The 26,061-nt window shown below is 37.1% G+C and overlaps 1 protein-coding gene across 4 annotated transcripts in view; it reads left to right on the forward strand.

Annotated features, from left to right (window-relative positions):
* The first annotated feature begins 256 nt into the window (after nt 1-256).
* LRRC28 (leucine rich repeat containing 28) overlaps nt 257-26,061 on the forward strand; it is a 50,850-nt gene continuing 25,045 nt past the window's right edge. The window contains exons 1-5 of one of the 4 annotated variants that reach the window (XM_010717539.4): nt 257-357; nt 1,984-2,212; nt 6,108-6,148; nt 8,730-8,767; nt 9,510-9,647. In XM_010717539.4, the coding sequence (XP_010715841.1) occupies nt 2,045-2,212; nt 6,108-6,148; nt 8,730-8,767; nt 9,510-9,647 (385 nt within the window). In that variant the 5' untranslated portion in view covers nt 257-357; nt 1,984-2,044. The other 3 variants (XM_010717535.4, XM_010717537.4, XM_085234394.1) reach the window with 3 other exon arrangements.

Consider the following 26,061-nt stretch of genomic DNA (forward strand, 5'->3'; position numbering starts at 1 on the left):
ACACACGGGACGCTGTGTAAACGCCCAACACAACAAGCTGAGCTCCACCACTGTTCCGAAGTACAGCACTAGAATACAAACAATCTTCCCGGGCCCGCCCCTCACAGGCTCCTTGGCAGGAGGCGGGTACAGCTCTGAGGTAAGACGGCTCCTGATTGGCTGCTGAAGGAGCAGACGGCCGTGAGAGGCACAACCCGTGATTGAGCGTTCGGCGGCGAAGAGCTTAACGATTGGTTGGTAGGCTCGCGCGCGGGGGCAGTGTTGTGTTTGGGCGGGAAGGCGGGTCTGCGACCGCGTGGCGTCTCGCGAGATCTGCCCGCTCCGCCTACGGTGTTCGGAGCCGGAGGTGGCGGTCCGGTAAGTGTTCTCGTTGTGAGGCGGAGTGCGTTGGGCTGTGGGAGGAGAGCGCCTCTGCCGCCTGCCTGCCGGAGCGCACGGTGCCTTTTCCGCGGTGGGAGTGCGAGGCTTTTCTGCTCCGAGGTCCCTTTCTCTCTGCCCCTCAGCCCCCACAGGCCTTGGTGGCGCTCCCATCACGCACTCACGGCGGGCCGCTTCCCACGGGCAGCCGCAGCCGCGAGAGGGGCGGCTCGGAGCGGAGCCTCATCTCGTAAGCGAGGCACGTTTCTGTCTTCTCTGTGCTGTGTGAAGCGGCAGGGATTCGGCCCTCGCAGGATCCCCACCGGCGGCTCCTCAGCGGCTGCGAGGTGCCCGTTGTCGTTGGCGGCGCTCGGTGCTGTGCTGAGAGCAGGAAGGTTTGGGTGGTGGGAGGGCCTGCCTGTGAGGGAAGGGCTGAACTTTGTGTCTGTGGACTGCACGGTGCGCTCTGTGGTTCCCGGTGCCCCGTGTTGTTCATGGAGAGCGGCTGTGAGGAGCGGTCTGTAAGTGCAGAGCTTCAGAATGTCATCTCTGGAAAAGTCAGAAAGCTGTCGGATGTTTCTGTATTGTTTTGTGGTCTCATGTTTTTTTCACTTAAAAAACTTAAAGCTGAAAGCCATGCTTTCAAAGGGGGAAGAAAAACACTCTGGTCTGGAATTGCTTCACTTGCTTCACCTGAGCTTTCCTTTCCCATTTCTTGCGTAGTAGCAGTTAGTACCCAAATATTCCTGGAATATGTGCATTACAAATCCTGATATATTTTTTTTGCCTTGAATTATTTTAATACTGATCATCGATGTGGAATTCATAGTGGCTTAACTTCTTCTAACTGCTGAACTGAAAGAGCTTTTGTGTACTGGTGCCACAGACCTGCAGCATCTGTACTCTGCTTCATGCTTCAGTTTTCTGCTTTTGAAGTCACTGGTAAAGCTGGATACTTTGTTTCTGTTTATTTGAGATTGCTGGAAGTCTGCTGTCAAAGCTGTGTCTGATACTGCAAAATTTCAGGTTTCTCTTGCATTAATTATCCTATTTTCATATGGTCTTACTTGCTGTCCATCCCAATACGTCATACAACTGATAGCATTTCCTTGTTATTTTATGTGGGAAGACTTAAACTTATATAGCCTGTTGTCATGTTGGCTTTAAATCTACATGAAGATGTTTTTAAGTTGTCCAAACATGCATCCTCTGATAAATTTTGCATTTTACTGAAGATTGTGCACTCTTAGTATGGATCACAGAGTAAATGTACAACACCAGTAGTGGATAGGAGAGAGATGTCTTTTTTTTTTCCTCTTTGCTGATGTTAGCTTTGACAAAACTATAGATGGAAAATGATTTAAAAAAAAAAAAAAAGCATTATTTCATTGTGTATGCCTTAATATCTTGATAATGCTGATCTGAATACACTTGAACACTATGCAGAAAGCAGTCAAAAATTGCTTCGAACAGAACTGCTGGTATGAATGTTCTGAGTACTTTATGTATTGAATGGAATGTTTGTTTTTTTTTTTTATAGTTATAATATCGAGTAGTCTTAAGTCTTTCAGCAAAAGATTGCATGGCATAAACCTTGATACTGTCTTGTTCTCTCTTGTCTCCTAGAAATGGGCCTGTTTTTAGAAGATGCAGTGCACTAGATGTGGTGCTTGGAACAGAATTAGTCATGGCATCAGAACTGTGTAAAACAATCTCTGAGGCAAAGCTGGAAAAGCACAAGAATTTGTTCCTAAATTACAGAAATCTCCATCATTTTCCTTTGGAGTTACTGAAAGATGAGGGGCTGCAGTACTTGGAGAGACTTTACATGAAAAGAAATTCTCTGACCACATTGGTACGACAACTTCTTTACTGTGATGCTTACTGTCTGATTTTGAATAGAAAAGATTAAAAAACATTTTAGCAAATTTGAATGACGTGATCCCTTGTGAAATACAAGTACACGGTTGTGTTATGTTCTAACTTGGATGGATAACATAGAGTATAATAAATGAAGGCATATGCCATTTTTATGTATACTCTCAGAGCTCTAAAGATCCATTGTGTTTTTTTTTTTTTTGTCTGTGTTCCGTGATATTTTTTTTTTAACTTGTAAATCTTGCTCAAAGTGTCAGTGGTCAGATCTTTCTACTGTTAGGAGATACTGTGCTGTTTAGTCTAGCTGCATTAGCTTCAGCAGCGCTGGCCTTCATGTATACTTTACTGTAAAGGCAATGCCAATCCCAAGATCTAATACTAAGCTTTCTGTTAAGGTGCCAGTTGAAACTTGTTTTCTGTAAACTCCAACGGAAGGAAGAATAAACTGTTAACTCAAGAGTTGAGGGGTGGTGGGGTTGTTTTTGACATCTCTTGCCTTAAGTAGTAGTTTCTGAAGCTTTAATAATGATGCATTAGATTTCCTTAATAAAGGCTTTGTTTCACAGGACAAGAGCTGAAAGGATTCTGAAGGTTTTATACCTTCCTTCATCTTTGAAGTCAATTAAGTTTGCATGCACTGTAGAAAGTTATTTTGGTACTTCTTGGGGAAGTCTTTTTGCTTAATGATTTAATGGAATTGTAGCATTCATGGTACAGAAGCATTCAAGTAAAATTGCTTTAAAAATTAACCTGAAAGTCAATGATTACTTAGTGGCGTGAGGCTCATGAAATTTCTGCTACTCAAAAGATGGAACTAACACAGAGAGTTTTGTGTACAACTTTTCTTTGTGTCTATTTTAAATCTCGGTTTTGTTTTTCTTGAGGTAATAATAATTGTAATTGAATTGTGAGTTAATGGAACTGAAACAACATTTAAAATTTAGATCTTGCTTGGGCAAATTTACTTTCAAACAGCATGAAATAGAGAATTAGTATTCAAAGTGACTGGGATAACTTTCTCTTAATATGACTTGTGGGATCTCAATCAAGTGCATAGTGCTACAGCTACAACTTGGGCAACCAAAAATGAGATCTAACAACATTTATTCAGCAGAATACAGTTGGAAGTTGTAGTAGATCAAAACAGGTGAAGTCAGCAGCGTGTTCCACAAAAAGACACTTTTTTTGTGCATAGTAAGTATCACAGTTTCCATTAAAAACATAAACAGTTCATTCCTAGATACTGTTAAAGTATAAACTGAGCAAGGGTTGCAGTTTAAGGCTATATACCTAAGGAAAATCCAGGTGAATTGAGGATAGAAAATAAGGTAAAAGTAAGTAAAGAAAGCAGGTAAAGAGAAGAAAAAACTGCATCAAGGGAATTCTTGGGAAAGTGCTCTGTGAGAGAAGGCTTAGAGATATATGGGTTAGTTTAGCTTTTGGAAAGAGAAGACAGTTAAAAATGGAAGTGGAGGAAGAGTGAGAACAGCAGTCATCTGTGTTCTTATGAAACAATGCTTTCATAAACTTATTATTTTATGTCCATTACTGGTAAGGGGAGTAATACTCAATTTAGTAAAGTAGTAGTAAGTTGCAAAGGGAAACAAGTCTCATTTGAGAAGAGTTGTTCTTTCACTGGATACGTTAAAAAAAAAAAAAAGTGTACCACTATATTTAAAAGGTGATCCTGTTTCAGAAGTGTAATTTTAATGAGTCTTTCAGCCTTGTGCTTCTTGAATCCTATGCAAGATGATGAGCACTGCATTATCAATAACTACTTTACATATAGATTTAGTTTTGATGGTAGTTAATCTGCACCGTATTTCTTTAAGGTGGTGCTTCCTTCTGCTTTAACAGCTGATTATATCTGAGTTGAAAAACATTGACCAGCTCCTATGGAAACATCTGGAATAGTTATGCTGTCAGAACTTACCTATTCCTTTCTCACGAAAAAACTCTTCTGTCTTCAGTGCCAAGATGAAAGTGGTAGAAGACTTGCATAGTGATTGGGTCAGGAAGCTCTATAGCATGCCTACATCCCAACTTCAAGTTCTTATACCTTCCAATGTACTATTTGACTGATAACGTTAGCATTTTAGTGATCCTGTTTCCTCACCTACAGAAAGAAATGAGTTTGCTTTCATGACACTGTCAGAAGCATAATCTAGCCATACCAAAAGGCAGATCTCAATTTGCTAACTCAGAATGTGCAGTGTTGTCCTGTTGAGACAGATCAGCAGGTTCACTTTTTGAAAAATGCCCTCTGAGGATGAGGCAAGCTTCCCTAAACTGGTGGTAGAAGTGATTGATTATTCATCTGTCATTATTATTAGTTGTTGTGTCTACAACAAAGGCCGCAGTCTGTGTCACTGACTTTGCTCCTTGATGGACCATGAATAGTCCCTTTTAACCTTAATGTTGTTGTGAGATGTTGTGTTGAAAGGATTTGACTCAGACCAGTTGTTTTTGTGGCATTCAAAAAAATAAATAGAATTTGTGGTAGATATTCTAAACTGTAAAATTGTGATCTGTGGGGTTGTTTCTCTCCTTTAACTTCTTCATAGTTTAAGATAAAGCAGTTACGGACTTGATGTGATGTGAAAATGTTTGTATTTCAGATTAGCGTCCTTAATAGGACAAAGGTTTAGGATGGAAGAGCTATTGTTCTTAATTTTCCTTATTAATTTTCAAGTTGAATGTCGACGTATTTAATTTGGATCTGAGCACGTTGCAGCCTTTGTGTATTTTTCCCATATTAAGTTTCTACTCACTGACCAAATGTCTCCTGTGCTGATAAATGCACTGACACAAACCTTCCAGTAGGTGGCAACAACTGATCAGTGTGGCCTGTTTCTTGAGTCTTGAGGTCAGCTGATTCGTTTATTACAGAACCTTATCTGCTGCTCCTTACTTAAAAACAAATATGTTTTTCTGTGTGTGCTCAAATCTAGCATGTGGTGTGCTTGTTGCATAAGCACATCACGATAACTTTTTCTGGTTTACATATTTCTTCATAATAAGTTTATGAAGCCATGCAAAGTATTTTAGTTAATAATACAGCTTACATTTACATGGCAGTGCAAATTGCTAGGCCTCTTTTACAGGAAATTGAGGAAATTGACAGTGTGATAAGTCTGCTTTTCAAATTTGATTTGGATATATGGATAATGTAAAAAATCTGCGTTCGAAGTAGATTTCTTAAGCAGTGAAACTATCTTAACCTTAATTATGATTACCAACATTTCAGACTTAGCAAGCCCGTTTTGTGGTATACATTCTTGGTTATAAATGCCATCATGGAACAGAATTGCAGCTATGGATTAGTAATTGTAGAAATGATAGCATGTTAACATGCAAATATGGAAATTTAGTTTGTTGGATTCGGAGTGTCTGACTTTGCGGTTACTGGTTAAGGTACACAAAACTTTTAGGTCTTTGCTTGGTTTACCAGTATTACAACATAAAGTGTTAAAATGAGATACCTTGCATAGATCTTATTCCCCTTCAAGTCTGTAGTGGTTACAGCTTCTCAGCAGCTCTCAGCCTCAACTAATTCACTTTAGAACTTTGCTTTTGAAAATGTATTTCATCTTTTCAGCCCCAGAAGTCCACCTACCATTTGTTTGAGGATACATTAATGTCTCTTCTAGGCTGTAGTTCAATTTCAGTAATGAATTGCTCTTGAAATATCCCAGATTGCACTGGTGGAGAATATGTGGGGGTGTGGAAATAGGGTAGGGTATTGTATGCAAACTTTCTGCTGCAGTTTTTCTGTGAGTAGCTGCTAGCATGTTTTAGTGTGGTTAGTAAAATTAGTTGAGTACACAATGTGTGTTTGTTTTGAAACCTAAAAATCTCTAACTCTTTTTCAGCCAGAAAACCTTGCACAGAAGCTTCCAAACCTCGTGGAATTGTGAGTTTGTGTAGGAATTCTAATATATACTTATTGTGCTGGTCTGTCTCATCTTAAAATAGTTTTATAATGTATTGCTGTATATTATCTGTCTTTTAAAAAGGAAGGGTATTATTGCAGAACAAAAAAAAGTGCTTTTTCTATTTTTTCAAATGGTGGTATATCCAGATGTATTCAGTGATTTTTATTTTATTTTATTTTTTTAGGATTTCTTGTGTTGAATAACAAGAACAGTTATGCAAATGCCTGCACTGTCAAGGGGGGGGGAAAGCACTTATGTAAACTGTTGTAATTCTAATATAAAGTACTTGAAGTTCCAAATGCAATGGTTGTGACAGAGCTAGAGCCCATCCCTGTTGCACATCGCCACTCCAGCTATGAGATTTATAATGTCTTCAGTCTTACTGATTTTAGAAGGTGGTTTGTGCAGCATGGTGTTTTGTTGTTTTTTTTTTTAATCAAGACAAATAAGAGCAGGAATGGGCAAGTATGAGTAGTTAACAACTGGAGACAGAATAGATTATCCAGTTTTGCCCAAAGAAAGGGCATCACGTGAACTGTTTTGTTTTGGCAATTAAATTGATGTTGTGAAGCCTGAGCCAACAATTTCCCTCACTCCCTATTTTTTGTTGTTAGGGCTGTATTGTCCTTGCTTAGTAGAATTGGAGGATGGAGGATAAAAGGGGCATCCCCACATCCTGCTGTAACTCATTTTTCTCACTTTTAGTTTGGTAATTGATAGACCACTGCTTCTGTTTAATGAAAAGCTCCAAACAGGAGGAGGTGTGAGTAGTCTAATGCGTTCAGCTGTCTGATCTTGTCATCTTAATTTGGTCCTTGAGACCACACCTTTCTGGTACACATGACCAGCGTATAATTGAACTGTTTTGTATGTCACTGCAGTCTCCAAATTGCTTAAGTAACAGTCTTGTCTCATCATGCTGGATTCTTAAGACTTTGTTTATGCTGTTGAGCAGTAAAATAAATACTACTTCATATATTTAGTGTTTAATGATTTGCCGTGGGGCATCAGGAGATCTCTGCTATTTGATGATGCCTTTAGGGAAGAGCATTGCAAATTATAACTTAAAATAATATCTTAGAAGCACTGATTGTAAGATTGATACCTAATTATTTGAGGTTCAGCAAGCATAGCTGTACCACCATTATTCTGTACATTCTAGTGGTTTGCAGTGAGCCTGTGATTTGTGTAGCCTTAATAGCACAAGCCATGTTCGATCAGACAGTAAAAGCTGTTCATTGTCAGAGAAGAGTCCGCAATATTTTCTAAAAAAAAAAAAAAAAAAAAAAATTATTTTAGACAAATTTCACTTTAATAAAAATGAAAATCAGTAGCAATTTCACTGTACATTTTTAAGAACTTTACTACTGTCTACTTATTTATATTGTGTTTGTCATACTGGGAGGCCTGATGTAAATCCTTATCGTGTACCTTTTTTAATTTACTGATTGGAATAGTCAAGAGTATTTCTGGGAGCTGCAGCTGAAATGAGTAGGAGAATTCTCGTGTCAAGGCTACAAATGAAGGTTTTCACAAAAACATTGGCTATCTTTTTGTCTCCTACATTTTTAGGAAACTACCTGCAGTTTTTAAAGAAAAAAAAAAAAAAAACTACCTACAATTGAAGTGTTCTCTGCTTCTATCCTCCTGAAAAAGACAAAGTTTCTACTTCTGGAAATGCTGTTTGAGAAGAATGGAAAAACAAACCTGTTGTAATGTTTTTGTGTGTGCCTTAGGCAGTTCAGCACCGAGTACTCAAATATTCTTCACGAATATTTATCAGTATTTGAAAATTTCATTAGTGCTATTTTCTACAAGAGCCATTTGTTCATTTGCAGCCATATTGATTTTAGGCATCAAAATTAAAACATGAGAAATCCGTGTTGCGATAGTTCAGAAGTGACTAGCAGTGCTGGAAGAGTTCCTGCAGGGGGTGCTGAATATTTTTAGTGAGAGAGCTGGTCTCCCTCAGTAAGCGAGTGATAATGGGCAACATGTTTGTTTGTTTGTTTGTTTTTTGTTTTGTTTTGGAAAAATATATTCTAGATCTGAAAAACTCAATTAGGGTGACTACATCATTTTTCTTTAGTCATATAAGGTGCAAGATTTTTTTTTTTTTAAGTATGGAGGGAAATGTTTCTAATTGGTATAGCTTGTGCCAGGTGTTTTTTCTTTCTTTTCTTGCATTGTGTGGGATAACCTGATGATCAAGTATGGTTGGCTTTACTTATGCTGTCTGCTTCATTTTTTTTCTTCTTGTTTTCTTCTTGTGTCTCTCAGAACTGAAGCCCATTATTTTAACTGTGAATGTTCCATTTTAAATAATTGTATGTCATTCTGTTTTATTTTTAAGTTTATCATTAATTAGTCCTAAGTGAAACTTAAGTATCTGTCCATTGCCAATATATGTGGTGTCCACAGCTCTTATGGTCATAAAGAGGAATGGCTTTGAGGGTGCTCTTTCAGTCTGAAATTGGATATTTTGCAAACTGATTATGTAGCAGAAGTCCTTGAGGGTAACAGGTGGTGTCCTTAGCTTTTTTTTTCTCCTCCCCCCAGGTACCTTCATTCAAATAACATAGTTGTTGTACCTGAAGGTAAGTAATCTACCAGCTCACATAAGTGGCAGGAGTCATAAAATATTCATTTTTCTTCTTTGAAGAGGCCTATCTTTTTCTTTATTTTCCCATAAAACATTAAAGACTTTGATACAAAACATACCAGTATAGCTCTTAGTTGATAATATCCTCATTTATGTTATATTAAATTCTTCTAATGAACTCTCAAATGCATCTGAATGCTGTTTGCTTCAATTCTAATTGAAGAAACTGGAATGGCTGAATGGCACTCATTTACAGAAACAAAAATCTGGAATGTCTTCTGCTCTGAGCTGGTTACCACACAGAATACTCTGCTGGTTTATTTCATGACACTTTTGAAACTTAAAATATCAAGAACTTGTATTAGTCTCTGTGCATTAAATTTAGAGTTCTATGTCTAACTTCAGTGCAGTACTTTAAGCTTTGTTGGTACATATAGATTGGATAAACACGAAGGAATGAAAAAAAATTCAGAGCAGAATCGTCTGAGGAAAGTCTAGAAATGGGAGCATTGTGTACATCACTTTTGTTTTCCTCCCAATCTCACTGTCAGCAATACAGTTTTTTAGATGAACATTTTCATCGACTATGTCATTCAGTTCTCAGACCGACTTTAATGCATCAAAATCTGCTGATACTTAGGTGTAAGGTACTGTGGCTTTTTATCCCCTCGTAGTCCTATTAAGATTTTAACATTACTGTTGGGTCACATTCATGTTTTAATCTGTTCTCTCGCAAGCCATTGGCTCCCTCGTTAAACTGCAGTTTCTGGACCTAAGTGATAATGCCCTTGAAATTGTGTGTCCAGAGATCGGTCGCCTGAGATCCTTACGTCATCTTCGTTTGGCTAACAACCAGCTGAAATATTTACCTGCAGGTAAGTACAAACGAAGTAGTAAAACAATGGCAAAATCCATGTGATCTTCTTTGGTGCAGTGATTTGTTCGAGGTTTGCTCAGATCTTAGAAATGAAGCATGGCACAACTTGAATGCAAAGATGAGGTACGGATTGCCATTGCACGGTACTGTACCAATGCACTTAAAAAATAATAAGCTGTGCAGTATTGATGTGAGGTGGAGGAAAATAATGAAAAATATTTCTGAAGAGGAAAATAAAGTATTTATGTAACAGCTGTTGCCATTGTAACAAGAAAGTCTGGAAGTTACTCAAGAAGACACAAAATGCTAATGACAAATGTCATTATGATAAAGTGTTTATTTGGATTTAACTGAGTATAAAGTATTCCAGTCCTCCTCCTATCTTTTAGCCAAACAGCCTCATACTTCTTCAGAAAAGACACGTGTCCAGTAGCTTTGCCTATGGCAGTTCTACCTCAGCATGACAGTAGATAACAAATGTTGGTCTTACTGGCTTATAACAAAAAAGCAAAATTTATTCCAAATAAATGTGACACAGAGTCAGAAAAAGTTGGCCATAGGCAAATTTTGAATGATTTTTTTTTTTTGCTTTCTACGTACTTTGATAAGCAAAAGTAACTGATTTCTCTTCTTTCATCTTCAATCTATCTGTCCAGATCAGATGACAGTAATTTTTGAATTTTTTTTCACTGTTTTACTTTTTCATCTTGCTCTGGGGTGTTTGCATTTTCTGATCTGCAGAGAAGATAAAATGTAAGGCCAGCATTTAAAAAAAAAAAAAAACAAAAAACAAAAAAACCAAAAAACTGGTGTAACTTAATCTAACAGGATTAGCTTTTGGCTCTAATTTGAACTAAATTTTCACTGTGACTTTCATGTGTTTTTAAGTTCATGTGGCTTATTTGCAAGGGATATACTGCAATTGTTCTTTGAAGTCTTGGTTGCAGAAATCTAGATAGTCCTCTCCTTGTACTTTTCTAGGCATAATAAGCTTTGCAGAACCAGTCAAAGAATGATTATGATTAGAAAGGAAAAATAAATTGGCTTTGTAAATGCTCTGGAATGAAATTAGATAAACCTGTTAAACATTATGACCTAAGGCCGGTAAAATTTCCATCAATTTTAAGATGTCCTACATTCAAGAGAAAGGAGTGTTTTGAATGTGCTTTATGTTCCTCAAAGATAATTTACCTTATGGTGCTGTACCATGAAAGAAAGACTTGTTCAAAGAAAAAGTGGCACATTTGCTTCAAAACTTCACACATTAACTTAAAAAGGTTCCAAGAAAAGACTACTTTCAAAAGCATAATTTACATTACTGAGGAGCTGATTTTGAGTCTACCACATTTGGAGGTGGTATCAGCGGCGTGTAAAAGCTTCATTTAATTTGTTCTGAAGTTTACAAAATTTTGTACTGAACATCATCAGAAAAAAGTGATTTTTCACTTTAAACGTATGAAAATTTTGCATGTTTAGAAACAATACTACTGTTGCTAATTTTGTATTGGAGAACCCATTGACGTCTGTTCTTTGTTTCTGTGGTAGAGTACCATCAGTGTAAGCATATGTCATTATTGCTATTTCTAATCCTGTCCGTTCAGATGGTGTCAGTGTCATCATGGCTGGATGTCACACAGCAGGAGTGTTACCAGTCCAAGCAAGATTTATCTTTCACTTACATTGGAGAATGTGCGCAGCTAGTCTACTGCATTGAGTTTTTTTAAATGTAACATTTCCTGAAGAGTGCTTGTTTCCTTAGGTTTACATTGTCAAACAGTGAAAATTTTAAAGATTACTTCTACTTGAATTTGAAAATACCATTAATATCGAACAATTGACAAAATAGAGCAAAGTAGTAGGTTTTCTTAAGTTGTTTTATTCTCACTTACATTGGTAGTATGAATTTTCATACAAGAATATTAAATAGCATTCTCTCAGGAAAGCAAGCAAAATTAGTAAAACAAAGCTAGGTGAGGTATGATTCACTGCAGTATGTTATTATACTGGGTTGTTGTCAACTGCAGATACTGCATTGTAACATCTTGTTAGGGAAAGACAAACCTTAATTTCTCTTACTTTGTAAAAGAAGTTACCATTTAAGACAGAGTTTAGCTTCTACAAATGCAGCTTGTGCTGAATGTAGAAAGCTGCTTTTAAGAAAAAAATCTCGGATAAGAGTGGTGTCATTTGCAGAAGCAACTTCTCAAAACTGGTGATTATCATTTTACCTCAGACTTTGTCCTACACAGACATCACACAAATGGCAGTGAACTGTTTATCACAGCAGGGACCCAGTTAAGAAAGGTTGATTACTATTCACCTTGTGTAACCAACTTGCAGTATAATGATGTCATCACATAAAAAGCTTACTTCAGAGTTGTTAGTCTGTCATTCCTCTTCTCTTTCCCTTCCTGGGGTCTGGTGCTCTAAGCACTCTCAGTTTTTGTTGAAACTACATGGGTATTTGTAGCAACTTATTGAGTATACTAATAAATCTTTTTATTATGACTGCAAACGTTTGAATGGCAAATAGTTTCTCATATTCATATAGTTAATGATGCTTTTCTCAGACTTTATATTTCTAAGAATGACTCGGTTTTATCTTCCTTAGTTGTGATTAAGAATTGAAAGAAAAAATGAATAGCATGTGGGGTTTAATTATCTGTTTTTGATGAGATTGTTCCACAGTTGTGCTATTAGCACTCGTTAGTATTTTGTTGTTGCCTTACAGAAATTCAGCATAGCTTTTATTTTTAAACATTTGAATCAGTATGTGAAATGAAGCCTTATAAAGGTGTTTGTTTTCAGTATAACTATAGATGTTTTTCAGACTCTAATAAAGACTGAGCATGTGCTGCTGTTTACCTTCAGTGTGATGGACAGAAAGGTTTTAGTGTTTATGTATTTGTTCACAAAGTTTGTGAGAATTGAGTAACTGGATGACCTCTTCTATTTCAGGTTTAGTCATGTATAAGTAGGTTTGAGAAGTTTTCTTGAGAAGATGTGAGGGAGAAAAAATGTGCAGGCTGTATGAAAGGTGTAGTTTCCTAAAGAAATCAGTCCGCACTGATGAGGGGAAAAAGGCCAGTTGAAGCATGGATATTATGTTTCTTGGAGATTAGAGAACGCTTTGCGTGCTGTAGCATTCTTGTAGTGTAAATAATAATCCTACCTTTGTGCTTAGCAAACACTGTGAAGTCAGCGTCACCTGTTGATAACTTCATGCACTTTGGCCTCTGAGCACATTGTTTTTGGTGGTTGGATGCAATTAAACAGTCTGACTTGCATCATGTATCTTGACAGCTTTGAAAGGTGACTAAGCTGAATTTGGTGAGAAGCAAATGGAAAGATTGTCCAGAATAAGCACATTGAAATAGAACATGAAATAGCGAGTAGAAAATGCTTTGTGAAATTCTGTTGCAGTCATGTTTTGTATATTCTTTGGTAAGGTTAATAAATAGACCTGCTTTTGTCTAGTGTAGAGTCAGAGTATCTAAATTGTGGTAATAAAAAAAATATTAACTGAAAGACCATCTTTGAGACAAGAGCTGCTTAAAAGAGCTGCAACTAAGTCTAAAGAAATGAACATGGTGAGAATTTTAATATTTACAAGAGTTCTCCTGAGTGCTTTTTTCTTTGAAGTGTACAGCATTCATTTTGTTTTGCAAATGGCAGACCTTGTGTCTTTTGTCCTCAACAACATATTCGTTCTTTTAGTTGACACTGGAAAACAATTCTTGAACGTCACACTTTCTGCTATTTAACTGTAACACTTAAATCCTTCAAATTCTTGAGGACCATTTAGATATACTACTGGGAATATTTTTTGAAAAATCTTAGTTGTAGCATAAGTGAAAGATGGATTGTATTACTATAGTAACTCTATTTTAAGAAATTTCTTTTTACTCCGGGAGTTGATGCATCATTTTAATTTAGGATTTTAGTTAGGTCTATTTGAATGTGCTGAAGTAAATTTTCTGACCCTTCTTAAAAATGATAGCTTAGAAACTTTCTGAAATTTCATTTTCTCTGATGTTCCTAATGTATATGGTGCGTCCACTCTTTTCATACTTGAGCAATTACATTTTTCTTTCTCTATGAGAATTACTATATATTCTGTACTTGCAAAAAAAAAAAAAAAGGCTGTACTGGAGAAATGATTCTTCAGGAGGGAAAACTGAGACATCTTTAGCTTCGGGACTGTTATGTTATATAGACTTGATTTTACTTTTCCTTAAAGTCTTGATGTGATGATTTTTCATCTTCTTGGTTTTGTAGTTAGTGAATGCATGTTTGGACAACAGATGACTGGAATGAAGGTGGGTTATACACGGACGAATGTTTTGTTTGACGAAGATTGGACTTGTATTGCACACTGCTTGACAAATACTTCTCTTTAGAAATGGCAAGTTGTAGCATCTTGCTCAAAGATTTAATTAAAAATGAGGTTATGTTTACTCAGCACATGTTGGAGTTAATTATAGATATACTCAAATGAAAAGCTTCATGTTTTGCCAAGTCAAGAGCAAAAGCTTAAGTAATTATACAAAGAATAGGGTATGGTTTATGATCCCAGCACATCTTTAGGCAAAATTCCCATGAAAATGGAAGTGTGTGTATGTAGATATATAGCAGCACTTGTCTTTATATGGGTAGACCAAGTTTCCCTTTGTGTTTGTTGTCAGAAAAGTTCTTAAATGCTCTGAGTGCGTTGATCTGGCAAAATAAATAAAATGCAGTTGAATAATAGCAAATTGTATGCAATCTGTGTGATGCTGTTTCTTTGATCTGTGAAGCAAAAGTGCAGGTGAGTGGGGTATGTGAGCAGTGGTGGCAGCAGGGAGACACTGATCTCTGCAGCACTCAAATTCAAGTTTGCCAAATACTACCCTTTCTTTCCTAACAAAAGGTGGGGCTTCCATTTCCAATTAACGTTTCTGTGTTCTCTTGATACCTCTGCATGCTGCATTCAGTTGCGTTTGCTTCGTTTAGGTTGAATCCAAAGGACAGCTTCTTCATATGCCTTTAGCATTTTAGAAGTGCAAATTGCAACCATATTTACAAGAGCTTAATGACATGCATACTCTTCATCTCACTTCTGTTCAAATCCTTGTTTTTTTTAAGGCAAATTGTTTTAGAAATAGTCAGTTTAAGCCCCATTATAATACATTTGTAGACTTGGAAAAAAAAAAAAAAGACTTCAAAGCATTTGAGAGAGATTCTCTGAAGCTGATAAGGCAGCGTTATCATCTTTTACAGACAGGAAAGTGTTTTAACAGAAGTGATTTGCTCCAGGCCACAGCAGGAGTCAGTGTTAACCAGAAATAGAACTTGGGTGTTCCCATTCCATTTGGTGAGACTGAGACCACACCTTTATGAGGTTAGTTGTGTTTAATATTGGGGAGGACTGAGTTTTCCTACCTGTTATTAGGAAATGAATAATTATCTCTCCATAATTAATAATCCTCTGAGTTAATAAGAAATTAATAGCTGTAAAATCAGTGAGGTTTTTATAACTGAAACACCTCATGTTTCTGGAAGGCTGGAAGAATTCATGAAGAAGAACTTAAAAAAAAATATATATATATATATCTTGTACAGTATCATTTTCTCTTGCATAGGTAACTCCAGTTTTAATGATGAGGAGGGTTAAATCAAACTACAATTAATTACTGCTCTGCCTGTTTATAAAATAACCCTAGGAATGTTAATTGATAAATGCAAAGCAGAACAGACTTAGCAATATGGTTTGCTAATTGGAGGCAAGGGAAGTTTTGAGATGTAAAAACTGTATTCATTTTTCTTTTTTTTTTTTTTATTTAAAGTCACTATAAAATACAATATCTGTATTTACTATTCATACCAATATTTCACTGGTAAAGACTTCCTGAATACTCAACTTAGCAATTCTGAATAGAGCTCAATATTGAGGTATTTCAGTAAATCTTAATTAAGAAGTTATGTTTACATGCCTTTCCCTACTTCTGTTTTCACAGTAGATTTCCAGTGATCAGGGCCGTAGCATGCCAGCAATTCTATTATTCTTATGGATCTTGGCATTAAAATATGCAGTCAAACTTAATTTTAAAATGGGTTTTTCATATTTTTATTTGGAAACCTCAAGATGGGGGCTGGTAGGGGTACTGGGGAGTGAAGGTGGAGGAGAAAATGTATTTATATTTTGTGGGTCTTTTCCTGCTATCTATCCCTTCTGCTTTTATTACAGTCTGATTAAGCTAGGTTATGTTGATACTTACTAATGTTCAATTTTTTTTTTATGATTGTGTCTTTAAAAGCTGAGGCACAAACTGATGCAGGCTCTGTTCTTTTTTCAGAGTTGGCGTAATGTTAGTCCACTCTGCTTTCCTAATTTAGTAACATGTATGCAGGATGGGACAGGTTTGGTACGCCAGGCAGCAATCCAGGAGTGTGGTGTTTTTAAGTAAATGGACTTGTGGGGATTTGAGGAAAACATAGATTAGGTTACATGAGCTTTGCACTCAGTAAGTCTGTGACTATTTAAAGGAGCATGAACTCTTAAATACAAATCTCTCAATTCTTGTTGTAAGAAAATTGTTTCTCCTGGAGTACATAGATGTCTTTTAAACTTTAAACGCAACAAAAACTTGTTTTCTTAGCACATGCAGTTTTACTTAGTAAACTGAGTCCTGCAATAAATTATTAAAAAGAGCATATATTTTACCAGTCACATTACTAACTGAAATTAATATTAGCTCTTATGGTGAACAACAAAAAAAATTGGTCTTTACCCAAATCAGTGTGATACTTGCCAACACTTGCCTGTTACTGTATTTTTTTTTTTAACATCAGGGTTAGTAAGGCTCTAGTAGTGATGCTGTATCACTGAAGCCCAGTGAAAATACAGTAACTTTAAGACATTCTTTGGCTTTCTAGCAGGAGAACGTTTTGATTTTATGTAAGCTACTATACAGCTCTGTTCTGACAGTCAGTAAGAATGACATTTTTTTTCTGTAAGAAAAAATTTCCCTAGAAAATTATAGGAAAGGATTATCTCAGAAGAATTAAACAAAATGGCCTTGTGGATGGTTACTGTTGTTTGACTTCATGACCTAAACTGAGGTGACCAAAGCACAGGGTGGTGTATTGTACAAGTGCTGTTCCTTAACAGATTAGCTTTCATGCATGTCCAAACATAGTGGTGCCTATTTAATTAAAGGATGTTGGTGGTGTGAGATTTTATAACAGTGTCTGCATTGCTCAAATATTTGGTTTGGTTTAAATTCTCAGGAGGATTGTGAGTACCTCTGAGTGCTTTAAATTTATGGGGAGGGAAGTGAAGACAAGAAAAAAAATGTTTTATTAAATTCCTGGAAATTTTTACCAACTGAAGTTTTTCTATATACCCTAACTCGGATAATGTGTCAGGATGAGTCATCTGTGTATACCAACCTGTTCACTATTCTCTGTTTGTGTGCTTGCCCCCTTCTTACAGTTACTTTTTCCCATAATTCTGTGTCACTTCCCCTCATGGAGAGTCTTTGGAAAGCCTTTTTGTTAGTATCATACAACGTTTTTTAGTTCACCATGGAAGGTTTATAACATCAGTGGATGCTAGTAGCAAAAGCAGAAGTAAAAACATGGTCAGAAAACCTATGTTTTCAGTTTTACATATTCCAGTGTAGGTTTTTTTGTTCGACCTCTTCTTCTAGATAGGCTTCTATTGGGTGTACTGGAACTGAAGTATTTCCTCTAACTGCAGGAGAAATGATGTTAAGAGCCAAAAAATTGGAAAAAGAAAAAAAAAAAAGCTTCAACAAAGGCCTGTGGTATTTGTCGTCATAGTGTTGCACAGGAGGTTGTCAAAAATGCATGTGTTCGGTGTATATGTGTTGAAATTCATTAATTAGAAAACTAATAGAAAACAAGTGGAAGAAGCCATAACTTTAACATTTATATTGTGTATTCAAATATTATTTAGCGTGTTAGGCTTCTTGGGCTAGCAAATGTAACTTAAAATTTGCTATTGTAATTTAGCTCAATGACTGGAAAAAGCATTTGGAAACTAAGGTATTTTAATTAGTGTGTTTTTAGTTGTTTGGAAAAAAAAAAAAGTAATATTACTCAGTGCATCTGACTTCCAAATGCCTTCAGTTTTATGAAACGTGGATCTTAAAACAGCTGTGGTCATTATGTATCTGGAAAAGTGATCAGGGACAAACTGAAGCTGCTGTCATGGCTTCGTGTCAGTAGCTTGGAGTCTCAAGTCCTTGTAAGGTAAAAGTCTAGAGACCAGGAACCTAGCAAGTGTTTGGGCTTTCTAACACTAGTTCAACAATATTTAGACGTTGCTCAGCTTGTTACTGATTTCAGCTTCTTTTTATTGCACATCTTAGCAAGATGATGATGAGTTGGGTTCCAACACAGTTGTTTTTTTCTTAGGTCCCTACATTGTTTTTGATTATCCTTTAACTTGGAAACTACCTGCTTGACTTTTGATTATATTTAAGGTGTGAACGGTGTTCGTATGTAATTACTGAGTTGATAGAGAGATCCAGGAGTGTCTGAGTGTAGGGTTCAGTACCTCAGCATTTCAGATCATGTCCATTTCATTTTAATTCTTCATATGATCTGGGCAGAGGATGGTTTGACCTGTGAAGGTTCCCATCTTTGTCTGATTGTTCTTATTGGTCACAGAGCCTTAGTGAAAGTTGTGGTCTCATCATACATCTGGAAAGTGACATCTCTCAAGATGACACCCTTGAGTTTAAATTTTTAAAATTTTTTAATTATATCCATGGTAGAAAAATGTGTTTTTTAGAAGGCAAGAATATCTCAGTGGAAGGTTGTCTGTGACCTGATGTTGCCCGGTCTTCAGTTTTGATTTCCAGTGAGACCCTTTGCGTCTGCGTAGGTGTGTGTATACAAGGTGTGTGCATGTATACACGATTCAAAATGATTCAAAGTGTTTCAAAATGAACTAGTTCAGACTAAGAAAGGTCCATCTCTTGCCACTTGCTCTTTTCTATTCTGTGAGATCATTGTGAAAAATACCATGTGTCAGACTTGCAGAATCTAGCCTTGCCGGTTCCATGCCTCTTACCATCAAACTGTGCCTTTTCTTCACTGAAAAGAAGTTTGTAGGAAACCTGGGGAGGTGTGGGTGAAATCAGGATGGAGGAGGGAAAAACCAATCTAATTATTACCAGTGATATTCTTGAGCCTGTTGTGTTTCTAGCTTTGTAGTACTCCACTTGTGAAAATCAAAATCCTTGCAGGAACATGTATGTATGTTTTCTAAGCTCTGGGCCATGGGCTTTCCCCCTGGTAGCTGTTACCCTTAAGGGCTTTTATGTAGGAGATGAAGGAATTGTGCCAAGATGAATGAGTTTGAACGCTGCTTCTAATGTTGGTGTACTTGGACGATATGTGCATTCCAGAGAGGCTGTGAGCAGATAGTGCTGGATTCTATTGTTATGAGATTTGATTCTGCCTCTTGAATCCTGGCTCATGCTTATATTGAGCAGCTGTTGATTTCTTGAGTCACTGTAAGCATTGTTTTGCCAGGGGTTTTCCTCCTGTCTGTGGGAGGTGGACTGGGGATTTGAAGATACTTAGAGTGCTTCAAGTAGTTGCAAGCATTGATTTTTAGGCTTACACCTTTACAGAGATATCAGAGATCTTATAACTGTAGAAGTCCTGTAGTTATGGTACACAGTCTTAAACCTTTTTATTTACCAAAAAAAAAAAAAAAGACTGAAGTGGAAATTATTTAAGCATTTCATTAAGCAAAATCAGATTTTTTCTACTAAACTCATATTTCTTAGTAAATTGTTAAAGTACAGATTAAAAAATGTCACTCTGTCACATGTGTACGAAACCTCCAAACTTTGCTTGAAGTCCAGCACGCACACATCAGATGTAAAATATTAAATGACAAGGAATTAAAAATATTGATTTTAATACAGGGGTGACATGTCTTTAGCTGATACTGAAATCAGAAATGGACAATAAGAAAATGCTCCTACCACATGCAAATAGTTCATAGGGTGATGTACTAAATGATCTTTGCAGAAGAAATGATAGCCCTGAATTTTCTAGGGTAAATGAGATCAGAGCCACGGTGGAATTAATCCAGCCAACTCTGCTCTCCACTTGTACCATCACTGAGCTGTTGCTTCAGAATGGAGGGCTTCTGAAAGTCTCTTGTCCTTTGAGAATGCTCCCAATGACATGCTGAGCCAGGGGCTACAAGACAAAAGTGGGAAGTTCATACAGCAATATATAACTTTAAAGAACATTAAGTTGTCATTGCTGCTTTGATCAGTGATAGAGTATTCTTTGATAAAACTCAGATCTAAGGGCTTCAGGCTGTACAATCAAAACAATGCATTCTGTTCCTTTTAGTTTTGAAAATGTGTTTCTACAGGCTTTTTAAAAAGTAGAATGTGTTTGTGAGAGCTGATTAAACCTGGCACACAGACCTAAATAATGAAGGTCAAACAGAATTATTTGTTGTGGGTTTTGTGTGTGTGTTTTGATTGTTTGAAAGCTTAGATTCGAAGTTTATGGAGAGAACTCCTTATGAAAGTTGCATGTAGAAGGAAAAAATAAGTTTGAAAATAGTCAACGTTGTATTTTAATTCAGTCAATATTTGATTTGCAGTATTGTGTTGTGTTATTGGCTATATGGCAGTGGAGGTGGAGAAGTGGAGGTTCTTCGGTTGTTGCTGGTCAGTTCAATTCCAGTGGAGCCAAACCTCAGATGCGGGAAAGCAGGTTGTCAGGAGTTTAATTTGCAGTTACATCAGCCGGTGTTGCAGTGTTGCATTGGCTGTTTGAAGGTATTGTTTATATAAATGTTTGAAAGCCTATCAAAGATGATAGTAACTAATAGTTCCTTTTACTTCATGTATTACCAGTGCGGACCCTAAAGCTCTACAGATCACTGACAGCTCTGGCAAATTTTCTCCTATCCTCAAATTCTTGGCGGCAGCTCAGAGAGTTGTCATAACTGAGGTGACGTGGTGCTTTGTTGCTTAGCTGGCTGCTTTCCTGTGCAACTGTCTTCAGGACTGCTGAAAATGAATGTAGACTTCATTTGGTTTATTATGATAGGATGCTTTGATCTATGTTGAGATAATGTGTTTTTTTTGAGTTTTTCATGCTTTAAAAAAAATAAAAAAGAAATTGCTAGGATTTTTCAAATTCTTTCTCACTGTAATAAAATATTTCAAGTTGTCACTACCTTCTCTTTGAAAGTTTTTTCAACCTGCTGAATCTACTGTAAGAGCACAGCAAATCCGTTTCTGTGGAATTTGATACAAGGGCTTTTCCATGTAGGCCTGGCAGCAGTCATGTTCAGAACAACATGCCTTGGGGCTATCGTGAGGTGGATCCTCCTTCTTGTGCAGTGCACACATTGGTTTTTCCTTGTGAGAGGAAAAATACGGGACTTGCAGTAGCTCAAAAGTAGTTACTTTTGAGTGTCTATTGTTGCAAAAATAGCTCATTAGAGTCAGCGTATTCTGAGAAATCAATCTGAAGTTGAATGGTCATATAGTGCCGAATACCAGACTTAATTTGTAAGTAAAGGAGTTTCAGAGGAAGTGAGTTCACAACTCATCTGTCAGCACTGAATTCTGCTGATGATTCTGATATAAAGGTCTGACTTCATTGATTGCCTGCTTAAAGACATATGTGATGTATGTGAAGTTCATATCTGAAACTTCATAACAGATGCTCTTAAAAATACTTCTAAAAGACTTCCTTTTACATATGTTACCCAAAGGCAAAACTGAACCTAGAGAGGATTTTAAGGTGCTCAGGGCCTGTCTCATAAACATTTCCAATGGCTTTTCATGTGGCTGAAAACAGATGTGTATGGACAAGGCTGAGACTAAAACTCCCAAGATTTTGAGAGCTGGGTATGTGCTAAGTAGGATGTGTTTCATATATGAATGGTGTATTTCTGTAATAAGAAAACTTATATGGCCAACATATTCAATAGCATTAGTGAGATTTTTAGAAAACTTCAGCTTTGAACAGATACTAAACTGTGGGTCTTTTTCTGTGAGATTTTTCATCACTTTGTAAATGTGTGGAAAAAGGGCATGTAACACTGCTTTGCAAATTCCAGGTTTGCATTAGAAATGGCAGGGTACTGTGCTGCCAAAGAGCTCTGTGTTCTGCTGCGCTGACTTTAGTGCAGGAGGGTCTTAAGCAAAGACCAAGTAATCCAAGCAAGCTAAAACAGCTTTTCTGTACAGTTATGCCAGTGCTTATTGTCTTTATTAACGTGATTTGTAAATAAATTCATGGTGGGAAAAACTGCACTTAATTGAATCATTTACCACCATAAGATGACTGGTAGAAGTTAAGCAGCATGCATCTGCTGTGACAGACGTATGGCTGCAGACTTGCTTATGGAATGCAGGAGTTGTTAGTTCACAGATCCTATTCAGCTATTTAGTTAAGAGGTGATTTTCAGTAAACTGAACTTTTAAAATAATTTGCTACTGATATTTTGTGTAAAACCTCTTGGCTATCTGAAAAAAAATGATTTGTTGCTGTTGTAGGGAATCAACATTTGTGACCGAAGAATATAGCTCTTGACTCTAAATTTTGTGACTTTTTAAGGTTGGATGCTGAAAGCTGACTTTTTTTTTTTTTTCCCCTTAAATTCTTATGTCTCTACAAAGTAAAGCTGTCTGTGAATGTACTTTTGTCACTTTGGTTCCCCTCCTCCCTCCCCCTCCCTTTCTTTTTTAACTTGCCCTAAGCTCTTATAAGTTGCATACAATGATTAGCTATATTAACGGGTAGTTGACTTTATGTGTGCATTAAGCAAATGTAATTCACTAGTAGGGCATGAGTGCTCAAGAAGACTTGGTGGATAAAATCATTCAGTCTTTGAAAGTGAACTAAAAGAAATTGTTAGGGCTGTGCAATAGAATTTTAGAGTGTATAGATTTCCATTTTGATCTTGCTGGCCACATGCATTATTATTTTACATCTACCATCATGAGAAATTCAAATCAAAACTACTTACTACTGATATCTTTGTTTTTACTCAGCTGGTCTATTAAATAAATGAAGGCAAAATAAAATGCATCGTTTACTGACAGTAAATGTAAATGGTAAAAGCCTATAAGGAGAGTGTGTGGAACCAGAGGTATTACACGAGATTAACTTTCCTGTGGTTCATGTCACACATGCAGAGTTTGATACCTATGTTTCAGTTACCTTGATTTTATTGCTGTGGTATTTGAAATAAAGGGCCACGTTTAACTTAGCATTGTGCAAATCTGCATTAAATTGTCATTCATTATTGAAAGCTTTGATGCAGAACAACAGCAAGTATACTCAGGTTGGTAATCATTTAATGTTTGAGAGCTTTATGGACTAGGACTACTTATTTGTTTATCTAAGAGAATGAAATTCAGCATGGCCAAGTGCGGGCTTATTTGGAGTATAATTGTAAGCTTTGTCTATTTTGTGCCGGTCTAAAATACTAAGCAGTGATATTGTCCTCTGATTGAAATAAGGCTTGCAGTTTCTCACATATTTTGAAAACTAGGACATGGCTGTAGTTGTTTTGTTTGAAGTTTGATGTAGTCTTCTTTGGTAACCATCTCAGTTAGAAACTATTAGTTGGTACTCGGTGCCATTTTTCAGTAGTTGCGTCATCATTAGAGCAGCCTACTAAGTGGCCTTGTAGATGTGGGCACAAACCAGCTGGGGAAGTAAGGAGGATCTGGAGAACCTCCTGTTACTGTTACCAGGAAAGGGCATCAGAATCCATAGCTTTCATTTAATGAAGTTTCACCTATATTGTAGTTGGAGTATTTCCTGTGAATATTCAGCAGTCACTCCCCTGCAATTACTGTTGCAATTTGTAGAAATTACTGGCCTGCTGAAGTTCCTGCCCTGAAGTGGACTGGAAGAACTTCTGTTTTCATAGGACTTCAGTGAAGGCAATCCCATTCATTAGCATTCCTTTGAAAAACTCATCTGGTGACTCCACTATTGTAAATGTGGTTCCAAGCTAAAGAATTTCCTTCTGTTCTTCTCCTTTCCATTCTACCAATCAGATTTGTAGTTTTTTTTTTCTGTTACTGAGACAGTTGACCTTCAGGAAAGATGCTCCTTAGATATCTGCCATGAATGGGCATTATTTGGCTTTGCACAGTGTAGTAGTTTTCCACTGAAAAATAAAAATCTAACCTGTGCCCTTTTCCAGGCGGTTGAGAACCAGCTGATAGCAACAGTCAAAGCAGACAGGTCTTTGCTTGGATTAAGTACAAACTAAAGTAGTAATGGCTTAGGAGCATGTAAGTACTGAGCTACATTTGCCAGGGAGACCAGTCTGTTGTCTTGAATTTTTTCCTCTGAAGAAGAAAGGAAAAAGCTGTCCTGGAACTTAGAGCTAGGATTGGTCCTGGCTGTGTGGCTTCCTGAGCCAGGAAACTTCCTCATGAAGCTCGTTTGTTTACCTTGTTTGTAAGGGATGATTGGTTTGTTGCACATAATCTAAACTATCTGTTGTTAATCAGCATCTCAGTTCAAAGCACTGGCTCTTTATTTTGTTCACAAAGGCTTTCCAAAAGGTGTTTTTTTGCATTTCATATATTGACAGGAGTGCAGAGTGAGTTATGGGTGATGTGCAGCAGTAAAGATAGTAAGACAGAAATAAAACAAGAGGAACATAAAAGATCTCATGCTTTATTCATTCTGTATTTGTTTACATTCATATCACCCAGGAATACTCAGGAAAAAAAAAACGTAAACAGCTGTTGCTCAGAGGAAAGACAGCAGCAAAAATACGTCACTTCCTTAATGAGACTTTTTTTTTTTTTTTTTTTTGGTAAGGAATGAGCAGAATTTTCCATGTAGCCTACTTGCTGAAGTACCATTCTATCTCCTCACGGTTTGTATTGGCTCCTCTATCCAAAATTTGGGACATCATTTAATAAAACTGTAGCAAACTGTTAGCATAGTAATTCTGCATCTATTTTTTTGTTTGTTTAACAACAGGATCTCACTCTGGAGTAGTAAAGTGCTAGGTAGAGCAATGGAATAAAATAAGTTGTTTTCTGAGGAAGGAAAGCTGGCTGATGGTTTCATGGCCCGCGGTTACCTTTGTGCATAAACAGCTGCTTCCCCCACACCCTCACTCTTTATTTTGGATGAGTCCTTACTCATTTCTTTAACCTGTTTCCTTATTTATTCCTCTTGCCGTCCTTTTTGGCTGTTCTCACATGTGTTAATTTCTGGCGTATTTATGATCAGAGTTGTTCTAACTATCCTCATTTAAACTGCCAAATTATGGAATAAAGTGGAATTCCACATGTGTTTGTGCAAGCATAAGCACAAGCACTTATGCAAGTTGAAGAATAACAGTTTAAAAAAGTAGTATCTTATATAAGGAGATTTGGCAAGGCATCTGTCTTGAATAATGTGAGCAAACCCATAGCCTTAACTCTGGTAGCTGCTTCTGTTGGTGTTGCATGGATTCCTGACAGTGTGGCTCCTCCTATCATTTACTGCTGGGGAAGATGTCTTTGCTGGAGAATCGATCTGCCTGTGTGAGTGACTGCCAGCAGAGGATTGCAAGCACCTGTGTGGGCTTAGGTGTGGTGCCCTGTGCATTGAGGTAAGCATGGAACACAACCTAATAACTGTTGTAGAGCTGTGCTCTCAGCCTGCTGCTTCAGTGCTGATGTTGAGGAAAGAGAGGACATATGAAACCAGCAACTTTGGTATTCTCAGTTTAAATTTAATTGTGGTAAGAGGTGGGAAACCACTGACCTTTCAGAGAGTTTGCCCTAATGAGACCCTCACACCTGATGTGTTTTCAGCCACTTTGCTGAACTGAAGTTGCTGTTTTGCAAGATTGGACTTTAGAACACCACTCTTCCCACTTTTGTGAACGATGGTACAAAGTAAATAAGGTTTGGTACTAAATTGGTGCATGACATTTAGCAGTGACAATTTGGATAAAAGATTGTATGTGGGTATGTGCAGTAGAAGCGTATATTTTGCACTTATTTTGAGTTTTGTCTGCTACCGAAATGATTTTGGGAAGTCTCAATATAATTAATGGCTGAGGCAGGTGAAGCACAACTGGGAACATCTTCGAGGCATTACTTACATGAGTAGGTTCATTCAGAAAAGCACTTGTGCCACAAAAGAACTTTGACTCTGTTCTTTCCAGTCAGGAAATCTATGTGAAGTGGAACCCAGGTTTTCTTAAAAATGACAGATTAAATTTCAATCAGCTGGGATAGAGGCTTTTTTTCACATAATTTTTATGGGTTTGAACATATTCAGGGCCTTGTTTAAAAACAGGTTATTAATGCAGTAGTTTCTGCAGTATCCCAACACATCTTCCGGTCCCATTGTCTCTTTTCCATAAATCATAGAGCAAATGT

The sequence above is a fragment of the Meleagris gallopavo genome, chromosome 12 (assembly GCF_905368555.1).
Source record: "Meleagris gallopavo chromosome 12, MGAL_WU_HG_1.1, whole genome shotgun sequence".
Lineage (NCBI taxonomy): Eukaryota > Metazoa > Chordata > Aves > Galliformes > Phasianidae > Meleagris > Meleagris gallopavo.